At 37.9% G+C, this 13,343-nt stretch overlaps 2 protein-coding genes across 4 annotated transcripts; both read right to left on the minus strand.

Moving 5' to 3' along the window:
- Positions 1 to 2,317: 2,317 nt before the first annotated feature.
- gpn2 (GPN-loop GTPase 2) lies at positions 2,318 to 6,767 on the minus strand. Of its 3 annotated transcripts, none has more exons than XM_054621954.1 (6): positions 6,719 to 6,767; positions 5,553 to 6,001; positions 5,250 to 5,406; positions 4,893 to 5,053; positions 3,017 to 3,147; positions 2,318 to 2,821 (listed from the first exon to the last, which is right to left on the minus strand). In XM_054621954.1, the coding sequence occupies exons 2-6, from the start codon at positions 5,970 to 5,972 to the stop codon at positions 2,749 to 2,751; spliced, it is 942 nt and encodes a 313-aa protein (XP_054477929.1). In that variant the 5' UTR covers positions 5,973 to 6,001; positions 6,719 to 6,767; the 3' UTR covers positions 2,318 to 2,748. The 3 variants fall into 3 exon arrangements, with proteins under 3 accessions (XP_054477929.1, XP_054477927.1, XP_054477928.1); XM_054621952.1 differs by having other exon boundaries at positions 5,553 to 6,097; XM_054621953.1 differs by having other exon boundaries at positions 5,553 to 6,064; positions 6,719 to 6,764.
- Positions 6,768 to 7,060: 293 nt separating this feature from the next.
- Positions 7,061 to 10,347, minus strand: gpatch3 (G patch domain containing 3). The gene is given in 8 exon segments (XM_054621975.1): positions 7,061 to 7,319; positions 7,439 to 7,566; positions 7,648 to 7,769; positions 7,879 to 7,938; positions 8,346 to 8,520; positions 8,658 to 9,121; positions 9,907 to 10,128; positions 10,131 to 10,347. Coding segments are annotated over 8 exon segments (1,572 nt in total). The 3' UTR covers positions 7,061 to 7,135.
- Between the last annotated feature and the right edge of the window lie 2,996 nt (positions 10,348 to 13,343).

Below are 13,343 nucleotides of genomic sequence, written 5' to 3' on the forward strand. Positions count from 1 at the left end.
TATATAAATGTTGACATGTATAGTACAGGTGTGGATACCACAGCTGCAAGGGTAAAGCTGTACTGCGCACACTGCAAGATGTGGTATTAAATGAAAGAGTTGGTTTCAGCCTGGCTTGCACATGAAGCCTACATACACACAGTTATAATTCTTACTTGGGGAAAAAAAAAAAAAAGTAATGATCATATCTATGATATATTCAGTCCAGAAATCTGCTTTTGCACAATATTGTTTTTACCGAATTCCCACCGGTGTTTCTGAGTGGTATTTAGGCAAGCAAAGGCAACACACACAGGTTTTTCCAGAGTGGAAGGAGGAAGCCTTGCAGCAAATGAGACTACCAATGCACATTCCCTCTTCTTCCCTCCCCTGCCTGCTCTGCTCTGCTCTCCTCTACCACCCCCTCTCCTCTCCTCTCTGTCTGTCTCTCACTCCAGCAGAAACACTCCTCTGCTGAGTGTGGGGGGATGGGTGCACAGGCTCCAGCTCTCTCTCTCGCTCTCTCTCTCTCTCTCTCACTCTACTAACATTGAACTATGTCGTACAGGGAGGGAAAAACAGACCTTATCTACCAGACAGAGGATGCATGAACAGTTTCAAAGTCTCCCAACAATTAGAAAATTGGAGCATTTGTCCCCCTTCCTCTCCTCAGTCAAATGAAGCAGACATTTTTGGCATCCACAAAACGCACAGGGTGTGTGCACAGCATTGAGCAGTAATGAGAAGTGTGTGTGTGTGTGTGTGTGTGTGTGTGTGTGTGTGTGTGTGTGTGTGTGTGTGTGTGTGTGTGTGTGTGTGCTAGGCTGGGGGAGTTTTCATTTAAAAGAATGAAATGTGAATGCATGTGAAGATGTATGAGGCGTTTAATAGGTCGATTAAACATCGATTCAAATTCAGATTTTGGGTGTAATTCGTTTCTCACTATGCACACACACACATACAGTCTCTCTTTAACACACAGACACACATATCTACCTCTAGGGGTCTTATAGGGGGAAATAGGCAGGAAGTACCAGTGAGAAAGCATACTTGATCACATGTACAAACATTGGAACACAATTTAACAATCTGCCTGACACACCCCCCTAATGCACGAAGAGCAGAAAGCTTTGCAAGGCACATATCATTTCTCAGCCACATCATACAACACAAGGTTAATGGGATTTCCCACATCTCAAAGTGGAGAAATCAAAGTGGATCCCACTTTATTTTACACTGGCGACAACGATGCATGGGAAGTACACGCAATCACACACCTCGTGGTTAGTGTGTGTGTGTGTGTGTATGTGGGGTTTTGATGTTGGAGGTACAATTATAATGCGGATGTTGGGTTTTAAACTTGGGTTGCACGGTTGAGATAGAGTACAACAGCATCAGTGGAAAGAAAAGTAATAAAAAAGTGAGTTTTAGTTGCTTTTAGAAAGACAGAGTGCCTTCCATCCCAGAGACCAGACACAGGGCCAGTTGTGCAGAAACAGATTTAATGTAGCTTCCTCTCCCCGCCTGACTTAATTTTTCTGCTCTGGCTGCTGGCAAAAGTCGGAGCAGACTTTCTTTGGATCTGGGACTAGGATTTGAAAGCTCATGTGCCATCTGCTGGACAAAAGACAGGCCTAACATTCAAGGACTCGCTCTAGTTAAAAGTCTTTACTACTTCCGATGTGCCAGTTCTTTTATTCATTATGATTGTCTTTGAACATTATGCAGGTATGTTATTCCTACATGTCCCATGATTTTCTTTAGATTTATTGGATTTTTACCCATCATCAGTGCAAAATACCCATTTGTACTGAACAGAAAGCTCTGCAAATGTTGCATCATTGTTATCATAAAAAAACCTTTGAATCATATGTTATACTATACATAGTATTATAGTGTTTTGTATAACATTTGTTCAGACACCAAACTAGTTTTCAAAATGTAAACATCTAATTGGTTGGTTCTTAACCTGCTTAGTATTTCATCTATGGATAAGAATATTACAATTTGTTTTGTTATTTATCTATCCACTGCACACACATGCGATTGCATCTTTGAGGCACTGCTGACTGTGAAGTTCCATTATTTTCCACTACATATCAAGGGAAATACGCTGTCTGTTCTGTATCTGTCAGACGTACTCCTCAATAATATATGCACATGGCAGGAGGGCATGCATGAGGAAAGATCAAATACTCTGTATAATCTTTGCCATACTTCTCCAGTTCTAAAACAAAACAAAAACAACACTCTTTAATGACTTAATTTATGCAACAGCAATCTATAATAAGCACAAATGAGTATCAACATGAATCTTTTATTTTCAGTTAATGCATGACCCAAAAACAATGCTTATATTAATTACAGTAACTTAATTGTTAAAGAATGAATATGACCTCCCAATGATGAACACCCATGTGGATATTTTTGTTTTCTAAAAAATAAAGAGAGCACAAACATTTAACATAACAAAACATAAATTAGGGCTTTTACATTTGATACATTTCAAGACATGCAAAGGCATTTATTGAAAATGTCCCTGTATAGCTTTGCATTTACTCCCTTCAGTTGTCCTTATTGATATTTTTATGAGGTATGGTGCAACCTTGAAGCATCTACAGCACCCAAATTTAGTTCCCATCTCCCCGCTGCCACTTTTGTAGAGAGGCTCAGAATCCAGGCCAAGTTAGATGGATGTTGCCAATACTCCCCTGGTATACTGAGGCTAAAAAGGCAACCAGTTTTGTCCATTTATTTGGGATTTTCAATTTACAGATGCATCATTTCTTCCTCCACAGTCTTTCCCCCGGTTTCAACATATCGCTCTTGCACTCCAAGAGTACTGAAGAACTGTTAAGGAAATCACAACAAAATATCACATTTCAAAATGTACATTATAAGATTCAGGTTACTTTAAGCATAATTCATTCTAAGTTATTAAAAAACACCAGAGTATTCATTCTTTTAGCCACCTTTCGTAAATCTTTTTAAACCAGATGAGTCAAAGTGAGTCACCATAGTGACTAGGAAAGGATACGAGTCGAACTGGAAGTCTGCACCCACAGCAGCTGACATCATGGCCTGCAGATTCCTCTCCTCCAGGTCTCCAAAGCAGTAACCATTGGCTTTGTCCACTGCTCGTAAGACCTGAATCATGCTCTCTTTGTCCTGGAGACAGAGAAGAGAAGCATTAGGGGGTTTTCTCTGAAGTAATCCACTGAAACTATCCGATGACAAAAGATTTGTTGAACAAAACTTTTAATGAAGCCTTGATAATGTACCGTTTTAAAAAGGTCAGTGTATTTCTGCTTTCTGAAATATCAGTATAAAATATAAAAAGTATATGATCCTATCAAGAGGTTGACTTGTTTCATATGTCCTCAACCCACTTGGAAATAAGCAAGTGCAGCCTGTTCAGCCTTGGCGTGTGTTTTTCAAGGTTTAGTATTTTGAGATAAGCTACACATGCAAACAAAGCCATTAAATCCCAAATTTCCTCAAATGCTCGGAGTTGAGCAAATTGTCCTTCTCAAGGTCAAATTGTCATTTTTTGCTCATTTAAAATTTGCTGTTTAAGTACAATTGGTAACCACGGTAACCAGTGGAGGCTTAACTTAAAGGGGGGTAAAAAAAAAAAAAAAAAAAAAAACACAGAGCAGCTTCAAGGCTCATTTTTCATCATGATGGAAACAAGAGTGCCAACCTGCCATTTGTTTGAATTAATAGTCCCATATGCAGTAATGGCACAGCAGTCTAGACTCCTTTCTCTGGGTACACAGGCAGGATCATATCAGTCTCCATGAAGAAATAGTACCAGGGAACGAATAAAGTGCAGACAGCCCACTCCCCTTTTAACAGTCCAATCCATCTGCAGAAAATTGATCCGGTGCTAGATTACAAATGCTAAAAAAAAGATTTATGATTTACCTGTTTGAGGAGATGAAATTTGTCTTGGGTGATTTTTAGAAATGTCATTTTGCATTGGTGACTTAATAATGGAGTTTGAGGTGTTAAGCTAGTTCTTCTCAGTATGGTTGTTCTGTGGGTACTAAACCCCTTCACAACCCATCTGAGGTAATATAATGAAGAAAATCTCATTACGCTATCCACTCATCATCCCCCAGTGGCCTTTCATCAGTCCACAGAATGGAAATACGACATGAGAATAATAATTCATTATATTTGGTGTCAAATTTGTTTTCAGTCCAAATTCGAAATGAGTCAAAATAGGTAAAAGTGTATCATTCAGAAAAAAAGCTTTAATAATATTTCAGTCAGTTATTCTGTGCCACAGAGAAACTGAGCCTTCAAGGCATAATTTGTGTATACATGCCATGTTTGATATATTTGGTCAGGCTACATTAGGTCTGTGAGTTTTGGATTTAGCTCTAAGCAAATTTGACATTTGGTAATCACTGAGCAATATCCTGTTTTTAAAAAAGGTGAGCTTTGTGTGTGCAATATACAGTATATCAGTTTTAACTTCCCTGGAGCAACAAAGCAACAGCAACCAATCGCTTGGCAGAGGAATATTATTTTATGTAGGTGTTATAATAATAATGCATCAACCTGAGCTTTGAGTGAAAATACGTTACATTTTATACCTGGAATAACTGAAAGCTGGTACAGCATATAACCTACATAAATTACTTTTCATTCAATTATTCTAAATACAGAAGGTAGATGGCGGCCATGTACAACTGGCCTCTACATTAGCTTGAGCCACCTATTGAATCAGGAGAACCCAGCCGATTACACTTTTAATTTACTAAAGCATATTTCAATATGAATTATAGTTATATAAGGTCTTATTGGCTAGCATGTACCACCAGCAGTGTAAAATAGATCATACCTGAGGGCCGTTCTTTGAAATATATAACAATATATCATTCAAAAACAGCAAACACTGATACCTGTACACTGAGAGGCACAAATGAGACGAGGCTGTAATCTTGGATGACCTCTGCCAACTTTTCATTTAGATGGTGGAATTTCTTAAAGAAGGGGTCAGCAGCCAGGTGATCCAGAAGATAGGTCAGATCCATGACCTCTGTGTAGAAGTCAAGGTTGAAGGCTGTACAAGAACCAGGATAAGGAAAATGTCACCGCGGTGTGTTATAATATGAGTAAAATACATAAATCAATCTGGGTTAGTTATACAATTACTGGTGTATTCCTAAGAGATATATAAGTAAGAATCTTCATTTGTAATATATTTTTGAGAGTGGTAACATTTGTTTTGTTTAAAAGGCAAAGCCAGCGACCCTTACCCAGTTTGCCATACTGCTCAATCAAGTCCATCTTGGAGAGGATGTTGACATGGGGAAGCTCCACGTGCAGCATGGTGGACAGGGAGGTACAGAGCACCGAGATGAACTTGGCTGGGTCAGCGCAGTAATGAGAGTCCACAAGGTGCACGGCTGTCAGCTTAAGGGAAGCGAGAGAAAGGGTGGGAGAGTCACAAGACCTAAGATCAACATTGTGTTTATAATGTACATAAAAAAAAATAAAAAAATGTCCGTACAGATAAAGCATCAGTCAATTTCCATCCCCTGATGTTTAAAGAAGCTCACCCTGAAATTCCACTTGGCCAGCTGTGAGAATATATTCTTGGCTGAACTCTGGTGTGTGTAGAGCTCCACTTGTCCAGGACAGTCAAACAAGAAGTAACAGTCACTGTGCTCCTTCAGCTTATTCTCGAACCAGTCCAGATTTGCTTCAACATACTCCATACAGTAGAGGAGCCCGCCGTTGGGCCCAAGCTTCAAGCCCTCCATCACATCGTCCAGAGTGATGAGCTCAGAGATGTCTACAGCACAGGTGTACGGCAGTCTTTCGTTGGCCGGGTCCATGTTCACCACGACCACCTTGCGTCCAAGCTGAGTAAGAAACTCCTGCATTCCCTGACAGTAGGTGGTCTTACCTGAGCCCGGGGGTCCAATGACCACCTGGCCGAAGCGCAGGGGGGCCGCTGCTCCTGTCTGACTGGACATGCTTTCAATTCCGCAGGGACTGGAGAGAGCTGTCGAGGATCACATTAGGGGGGGGGACCAGGATTTGTCAAGAGGGGGCCACATGTGATGTCCTATGCAGGGAATATCAGCATCCAGGGTGTCACCTGACAGGATCAGTCAGCGTCAGATATATAACATATATATATACTCAGGGTAGTACTTCTTGATATATAGATATATATATATATATATATATATATATATATATATATAAGAAGTACTACCCTGAGTCTTCCTCGTAGCACTTATTGCATTCGTATTAGTTTACTGCACTTATCCTATTCATAGTAGTTTGTAGCACTTATTATATTCGTATTAGTCTGTTGCAATTATTGTTTTCGTAGTAATTTGCCTCTGCACTATACTTTTGCTCTGGTTTATGCTTTAAGATGCTTGTTTAAGAAAGGAGATGCACTTATGACTTCTGGTGACTAGTAGTTCTCTTGAATACCTATGTTGAATACACTTCCTGTAAGTCGCTTTGGATAAAAGCGTCTGCTAAATGACTGTAATGTAATGTAATGTAATGTAATATATAAAGCATGTGAAAGAGTAAAGTTCAGGCTACTCAAATAATCTAAGTTCTCGATACTTAAGCAGGAGTAGATAACTATGTGTAAGTTTATGTGAGGCCATAGAGAAGTCTAACTGACGTCAGAGATATTTTCTGTGACGACATTCAGGACTTTTATTTACAAATGAAACATGCATTGATGATAATTTACCTTCTGCCGCCGTTTTGTTTGCATGCGTACATTGGCTGCTAGCTAAATGTCTACGCTACTAAGTACATCCGGGTTACTTAACAGAGATGTCAGAATAAAAGCAGTTGTTTTTTTCCATTTGCCATGAGGCACCACACCATCCCCTGTGATATAACTTTATATATTATTTGTGCCTTAAATTTGCTTTACATCATTAAAACCCACCATAAAGTTCCGTAACAATGTAAAGCATTGACATTCCAATAACAAGTTTTTGTGTGATAGTGAATCTGTGATTTGAGATATCACATAATCTTAAAAAATAAATAAAAGACAAAATCAGCACAAGTGGAATGAAAGGTTTCAAAAAAGTATTTAATAACACAGTCAGAAAAAATATGCGAGTACAAAATCTATCTCATAATAATAATTTAACTGTTATCGTCGTGGTCCAATGGTGCCACCTGGCTGCCAGCCTCTGTACTTCATACTAGTGTTTGGTTGACGTCTCAGCAAGGTGTCACCTCCATCGATGTTTTTGGGTTTGTCATACATTGTAGTTATATGAAAATCTGTCCTGGCCTTTTTTACAGAATGTAAGACCAGTTTTTCTCCATGATACCTGCAGAGACGAAATACATTAGCATCAGAAGGGCACTTAAAACAGTGTCCACTCACTCGTGTAACAAAACATGCAATGCAGTTACATGTTGGTGACGTCGTTTATGTGTTCATACGTACCCAAAGCCTCTTTTACAATTGGGATGTTGGCCGTCACCCTCAAGGGCATCAGGAATCCCAATCTGACTGTTTCCCAACCCTTCACCATCCTTCCAGCCCTGCTTTTCCATTAAACGACGACCAAAGCCCTAATAAAATAAAATAAAAATTACAAAATGGCTCATATAAGCTATGGTAGGATGTAGTCAAATAATAGTCCATCTCCTTACCTTAGTAAACCTCTCAAAGCGGCCAATGGTCTGACTGTCTCCAGATCTATCTTCTAGGCCATCCCTCAGCCTTTTTTCATACCGCATTCGGACGTAGTCACGGGCATCCATATCACCTCCATCTGTGAGAGCAAGAGCATGGTTAAAGAAAAACTGATATCGCAGAAATAATTCATTTTGGTTCCCTGCGTCAATCAAGGTATTCATGGATGTAAAACAAACTTGAGATACCTTTATCATAGTAAACACTCATGTCAACATCCCAGTCGTCCGCCGTTTGTTCATCAAAATCTAAAAAAAAAAAAAAAAAAAAAAAGGAGTACAGGAGACATAAATGTTATCGATATTTCATCAAGCAAATACACTTTATCCAAAGAAAAAAAAATCATAAATGACAAATTCTGCATACATCAAAGCTTACCTTATAATATATATGATTGTAATTGAAGAGTGAAATTTAGTTAAGTCTAATTTAACAATACACAACAATTATGTTGTCAGATATAAACTAAACAACACAAGCTAAAAATTATTGTTTTGGTTTGACTTCCCATAAACATGCTGGCTAATGTTGTTAACATTAATCAGATAACTTGATGTGATTTTAATGTTTCTACATATGTTATTCTATACTTCAAGAGGTACATATGAAGAGCGTGGAAAGTGTGGAAAACAGCATGATTGTTTTTGTTGCATACCTCCTTCCTCCTCCTGCCAGTATTGGGCGTCAGTGTAGAACACCAGGCCTGAGCCGCCCTTCTCCCATTTTAACTCAATCTTTTCTTCGAACAGCCTCTCTTTGCTTCGCTCCTGGCTCGTTACATCCTCATGCAAAGCCTCGTGGCGCTCCCACTCCTCACAGAAATCATCATCCTACAACCGACAAAATGAATAATGGTCAAACCAAAGTGAAGGGATGTTGGGGACAATTCAGCCAGCCCTATATCACACCCTACAGATGCTTTTATATTTGACATTTTACTAATAAATATGAATGGATTTAAACGCACATCATCCGCATTTGACTGTGCGTCCTCTTCTTCCTCCTCTTCATTCTCTGGCTCATCAGTCTCTCCTGTTGCTGTGTGATTAAATAGCTTCTTCCTCTGTCTTGAGTATGGAGCAGCCAAAGTGCCGGGTCCTGATATTTCATGTCCAGCAGCTGTTACTACAGTCTCTTCTGTGGCTGGAAGAGTCCAAGTGTCCCGATAATGGAAAGGCACATTGCCGTAACGCCGATTGGAGCTGGTTTTTGGGAAAGTGAGGCCCAACTTGCGGATGAGACGCGGAGGCAGTCGGCAGGACTGGATGAGCTGCAGGAACACTTTCACTGGTGTGCCGACATTCCCATTCTGCATCAGAGCTGGTGGATTCAGCTCGGATAAACCTTTGAGGTCTGCCTCTGTGAAACGCTCAGTTAAGGACACCCGGTGGCGCTGCTCGTGCTTTGATTTATAGGGGAATGACCCATCATCTGAAAGAATATATATATAAAAAAAATAATAATGAATGTACGAGCAGCAATAACACTTCATGCCACAATTAAACAACACATTTTTAGTAATAAGCTGTAACACAAGGAAGCCATGATATAGACGTCATCATTCTCTCAATCTGAGTCTGTAGTGACTTGAAAAAAAATGTATTTGAATCAGTTAGTTTTCAGATTTAAATAAACAGTGTAACTATGATGCTTTTTTTTTTTTAAATCTTCAACTCACTTTTTAAGAAAAATATCAAACATTTGGTGATTTAAAAAAAAGTGCCTCTTTAATAAATCTCAACAAACATAATGTGACTCGTGTTAGTTGTTGCACTTACTGTATTCGTATCAGTTCGCTGCACTTATTGAATTTGTATTTGTTTACTGCACTTATCCTATTCGTAGTAGTTTGTAGCACTTACTATATTCGGATCAGTCTGTTGCAATTATTGTTTCATAGTAATTTGCCTCTGCACTATACTTTTGCTCTGGCTTATGCTTTAAGATGCTTGTTTAAGAAAGGAGATGCACTTATGACTTCTGGTGACTAGTAGTTCTCTTGAATACCTATGTTGAATACACTTCCTGTAAGTCGCTTTGGATAAAAGCGTCTGCTGAATGACTGTAATGTAATGTAATGTAATGTAATGTAATGTGAAATCCAGACAAAACGAAATGAGGTCTCTTTGTCCACCTGTTTGGTCTTCCTACAGTTCCTTAAAACCAGGCACATGTAGAGAAGAATAACATTTACCAGTATATGATGTTTCACCAACCTTGGTCTTGTGAAACCTTTACTCTGTTAACAACACACCGTCTGGTCAGCCAGTCCCCCTTGGAGTCGATCCAGTGGTTCCCAGCGTACATCTTGACGAATCTGTCGGCGTCTTTAGGGTGAAGTGAGGCGATACAACAGCACGACTTCACCGTCTGCCTCTCCACCTGGCCGTCTGCTGTGGACGTCACCTGGTCGGTTACCTGGTCGGGTACCTGGTCGGTCCTGGTCGGTCCTCGGACACCTCCTTCTCCCGGAGGAGCTCCGGTCGATGTCGGTAGTGAAAACACTGAAAACCGCCGCTTTCTATAAACTGACTGAAATAATTCCTCAAATCTGCGGAGCGAAAGGTAACAGGTATGTTTCCTATTGCTAAATACACAGGAGGCACCGTTTCAGAGTCCGCCATGATTGTTTTTTTTTTCTGGACAGCATACGTCATCAGGACGACTTCCGGAAATGACGTCAGTTCCGCTTCCTGGGCCGTACGTTGGTAACTATGGTTACTAGCCTATGGTTACTAGCATGGAGTATCTTTGCAACCCCATAGTATACTCTCTATATTACACCATTTTATACTTTTATGTATGACCATGTCACTTATTTTATATGGAAGTTATATAGAAAAATCATTATATCTACAGTAACCAGTCAAAAGTTTGGACACACCTTCTCATTCAATGGTTTTTTTTATTTTTTATTTTTTTCTACATTGTAGATTAATATTGAAGACATCCAAACTATGAAGGAACACATTTGGAATTATGTGGTAAACAAACAAATGCTCAACAAACCAGAATATGTTTTATATTTTAGATTCTTCAAAGTAGTTGAATGAGAAGGTGTGTCCAAATTTTGACTGGTATATATATATATATATATAAGTAACCAGTCAAAAGTTTGGACAACCTTCTCATTCAATGGTTTTTCTTTATTTTTATTTTTTATTTTTTTCTACATTGTAGATTAATATTGAAGACATCCAAACTATGAAGGAACACATATGGAATTATGTGGTAAACAAACAAATGCTCAACAAACCAGAATATGTTTTATATTTTAGATTCTTCAAAGTAGTTGAATGAGAAGGTGTGTCCAAACTTTTGACTGGTACTGTATTTACAATAAAAAAAACACTAAAAAGGGGTCTTTGGCTTGTAAACTTACATTTATGTTTATAGAATTTGGTGAGGATGATGAATAGATTTATTATATTTGCCCTTTCCCAGAAAAATCCTGTCATAGTTCAGTAATAGTGATAAAGAATAAAGAATTTTGTAAAATCTCCCCATACTTTTTAAAGATGAGGCAAAGTTAATATTTATAAAATATACAGTACCAGTCAAAAGTTTGGACACACCTTCTCATTCAATGGTATTTTTTTTTCTACATTGTAGATTAATATTGAAGACATCCAAACTATGAAGGAACACATATGGAATTATGTGGTAAACAAACAAATGCTCAACAAACCAGAATATGTTTTATATTTTAGATTCTTCAAAGTAGTTGAATGAGAAGGTGTGTCCAAACTTTTGACTGGTACTGTACATTATTTATACTATACTGTATGTGTTATTTTCCTACATTTAACAGCAAAATGAACAAAGACAAGCAGGGTTGCATGTTAGAATATAAAGGCTACCGGTGGAAGATACAGTAACTCCATGCTCAGAAATAAGGATCAGATTTCTGGTTATATCTTTATCTTTCATGACAGTATCTCTGATATCAAACCATATATCCCAAATGATAAAGAAAATATAGATATAATCTCTGAGGGTCTTAGCCTACTGTATGTGTGCGTTGTATTTTTTTCATATTTTCACCATGAAATTGTTGCAGTTCAGTCAAAACTTCCTGATATCAAAGAAATTCTATTTAGCAGATATTGAAATAGAGTGATAGTGATGTACATCCACGGATAAACAAAGAGCATTTTAACTCATACAATGTCTCACTAAGCTTTATAAACCACATCAGTGGTGTAAGTTACAAAAATAAAATAAAATAGAAAAATCCTTAGTACAGGCGATTTTTAGGAGAGATCCCTCTTCACATACAGCTGTGAGGATCTACAAAAAAAAACCAAGTTATTCACTGAACAGAACATTAATAGGGATCCCTGTATATTTGATAAGTTTATAAGCAAAAAGGAGAAATGAAAACCGTTAGACTCAAATGACATATCAAAGAAAGCATTTCTGTGTTTTTAAATTTAATATCTATTGGATTTTGGCAAAAACACAGTAAAGAAGAGACTGAACAGGACAAATGACAAAATGTATGTGTTTTAAGAAATGTACTTAAATCTTTCACATTAGTACAGTTTTCACCTCTTTCAGAGAGAATCAAGAAATCCACTCAGCCAGAGTTCATTAACCCAAAGCTACCTCTTCCTTTGGCCTTCACCTCAGCTTTTATCATTGTGTTTGATAGTAATAGGCAGTAAAACTAGAGTGGAGTGTCTGTACCCTGACATCACTTTACACATCATATTACACACGTATTGTGCGTAGTTGGGAGTGCATGCTAATCATTTAGAGTGTTGCGTATGTTTGGAAATCACAGGTAAAAAAAACTACTTGGCACCAACTTTTCTAATAGATATGATAATACAATTAATTGAGAAAATCCATATCAATTCGGGTTTATAAAAGATCAGTGCAGGTAAAATACTGAAAGAATTAAACTTTCAAACACGTATTTCATACACAAGAGAGCCCTGCTGTTGAAAGGTAGTCACTCAGAGACACAAAAATAGATGCACCAAATATCCATCTGTGCTGGAAAATAAAATACAAGAAACAAAAACAAAAACAAAAACAGTGATCCAGGAATAAAAGATAAACCAGAAACACCTTGACACCCTGTCACCAAAGACACCAATCATGGGTCACTGCATTGGAGTTTTGGCCTTATTCATAAAATTAAGAATTGTACAATTAAACTGTGGCAATCAGTATTGTTTACATTTTTTTTAATATACCAGTTCTGGTAACATTGGTCACATTGGAGAATTTAAAAATCTTTTCTTTTTTCTCTATTCCAAGTACTACTTGGTCAATATCAGAGCACAGTCTAGAAGTTGAGTATGTCTTTGCCAAAAAAATTGTTAATCAAGGAAAAGAAAGAAGAAAGAGAAATTGCATTTCAAAGTCCTGAAATATTGTGGAGTACTCATGTCTCAAATTTGCATAAGAGAAGATAATCCTTTATTAGTCCCACAGCGGGGAAATTTGCAGAATTACAGCAGCAGAGTGGATAGTGCAAACAAACGAATAAGAGACATAGTAGATAACAAGATCAAAAAAGTATAATAAATAATTAATCACACAGTAAAGTATAGTAAATAAGTAAAAAACCTTAAAAAACAACAATAACTCAAATATTATATAAACGGACAGAATGAGTGTTAGTATTGCAAAGTGGAGTGGC

The sequence above is a fragment of the Anoplopoma fimbria genome, chromosome 20, assembly GCF_027596085.1.
Source record: "Anoplopoma fimbria isolate UVic2021 breed Golden Eagle Sablefish chromosome 20, Afim_UVic_2022, whole genome shotgun sequence".
In the NCBI taxonomy this organism is placed as follows: Eukaryota; Metazoa; Chordata; class Actinopteri; order Perciformes; family Anoplopomatidae; genus Anoplopoma; species Anoplopoma fimbria.

Coding starts and splice junctions, on each gene's coding strand:
- gpn2 (XM_054621954.1), bottom strand. CDS start 5,972: ATGTCCAGTCAGACAGGAGCAGCGGCCCCCCTGCGCTTCGGCCAGGTG. Junction 5,407..5,552: donor TGGCCAAGTGGAATTTCAGG/GTGAGCTTCTTT, acceptor GCTTCCCTTAAG/CTGACAGCCGTGCACCTTGT. Junction 3,148..4,892: donor TTGTGCCTCTCAGTGTACAG/GTATCAGTGTTT, acceptor CTCTGTCTCCAG/GACAAAGAGAGCATGATTCA.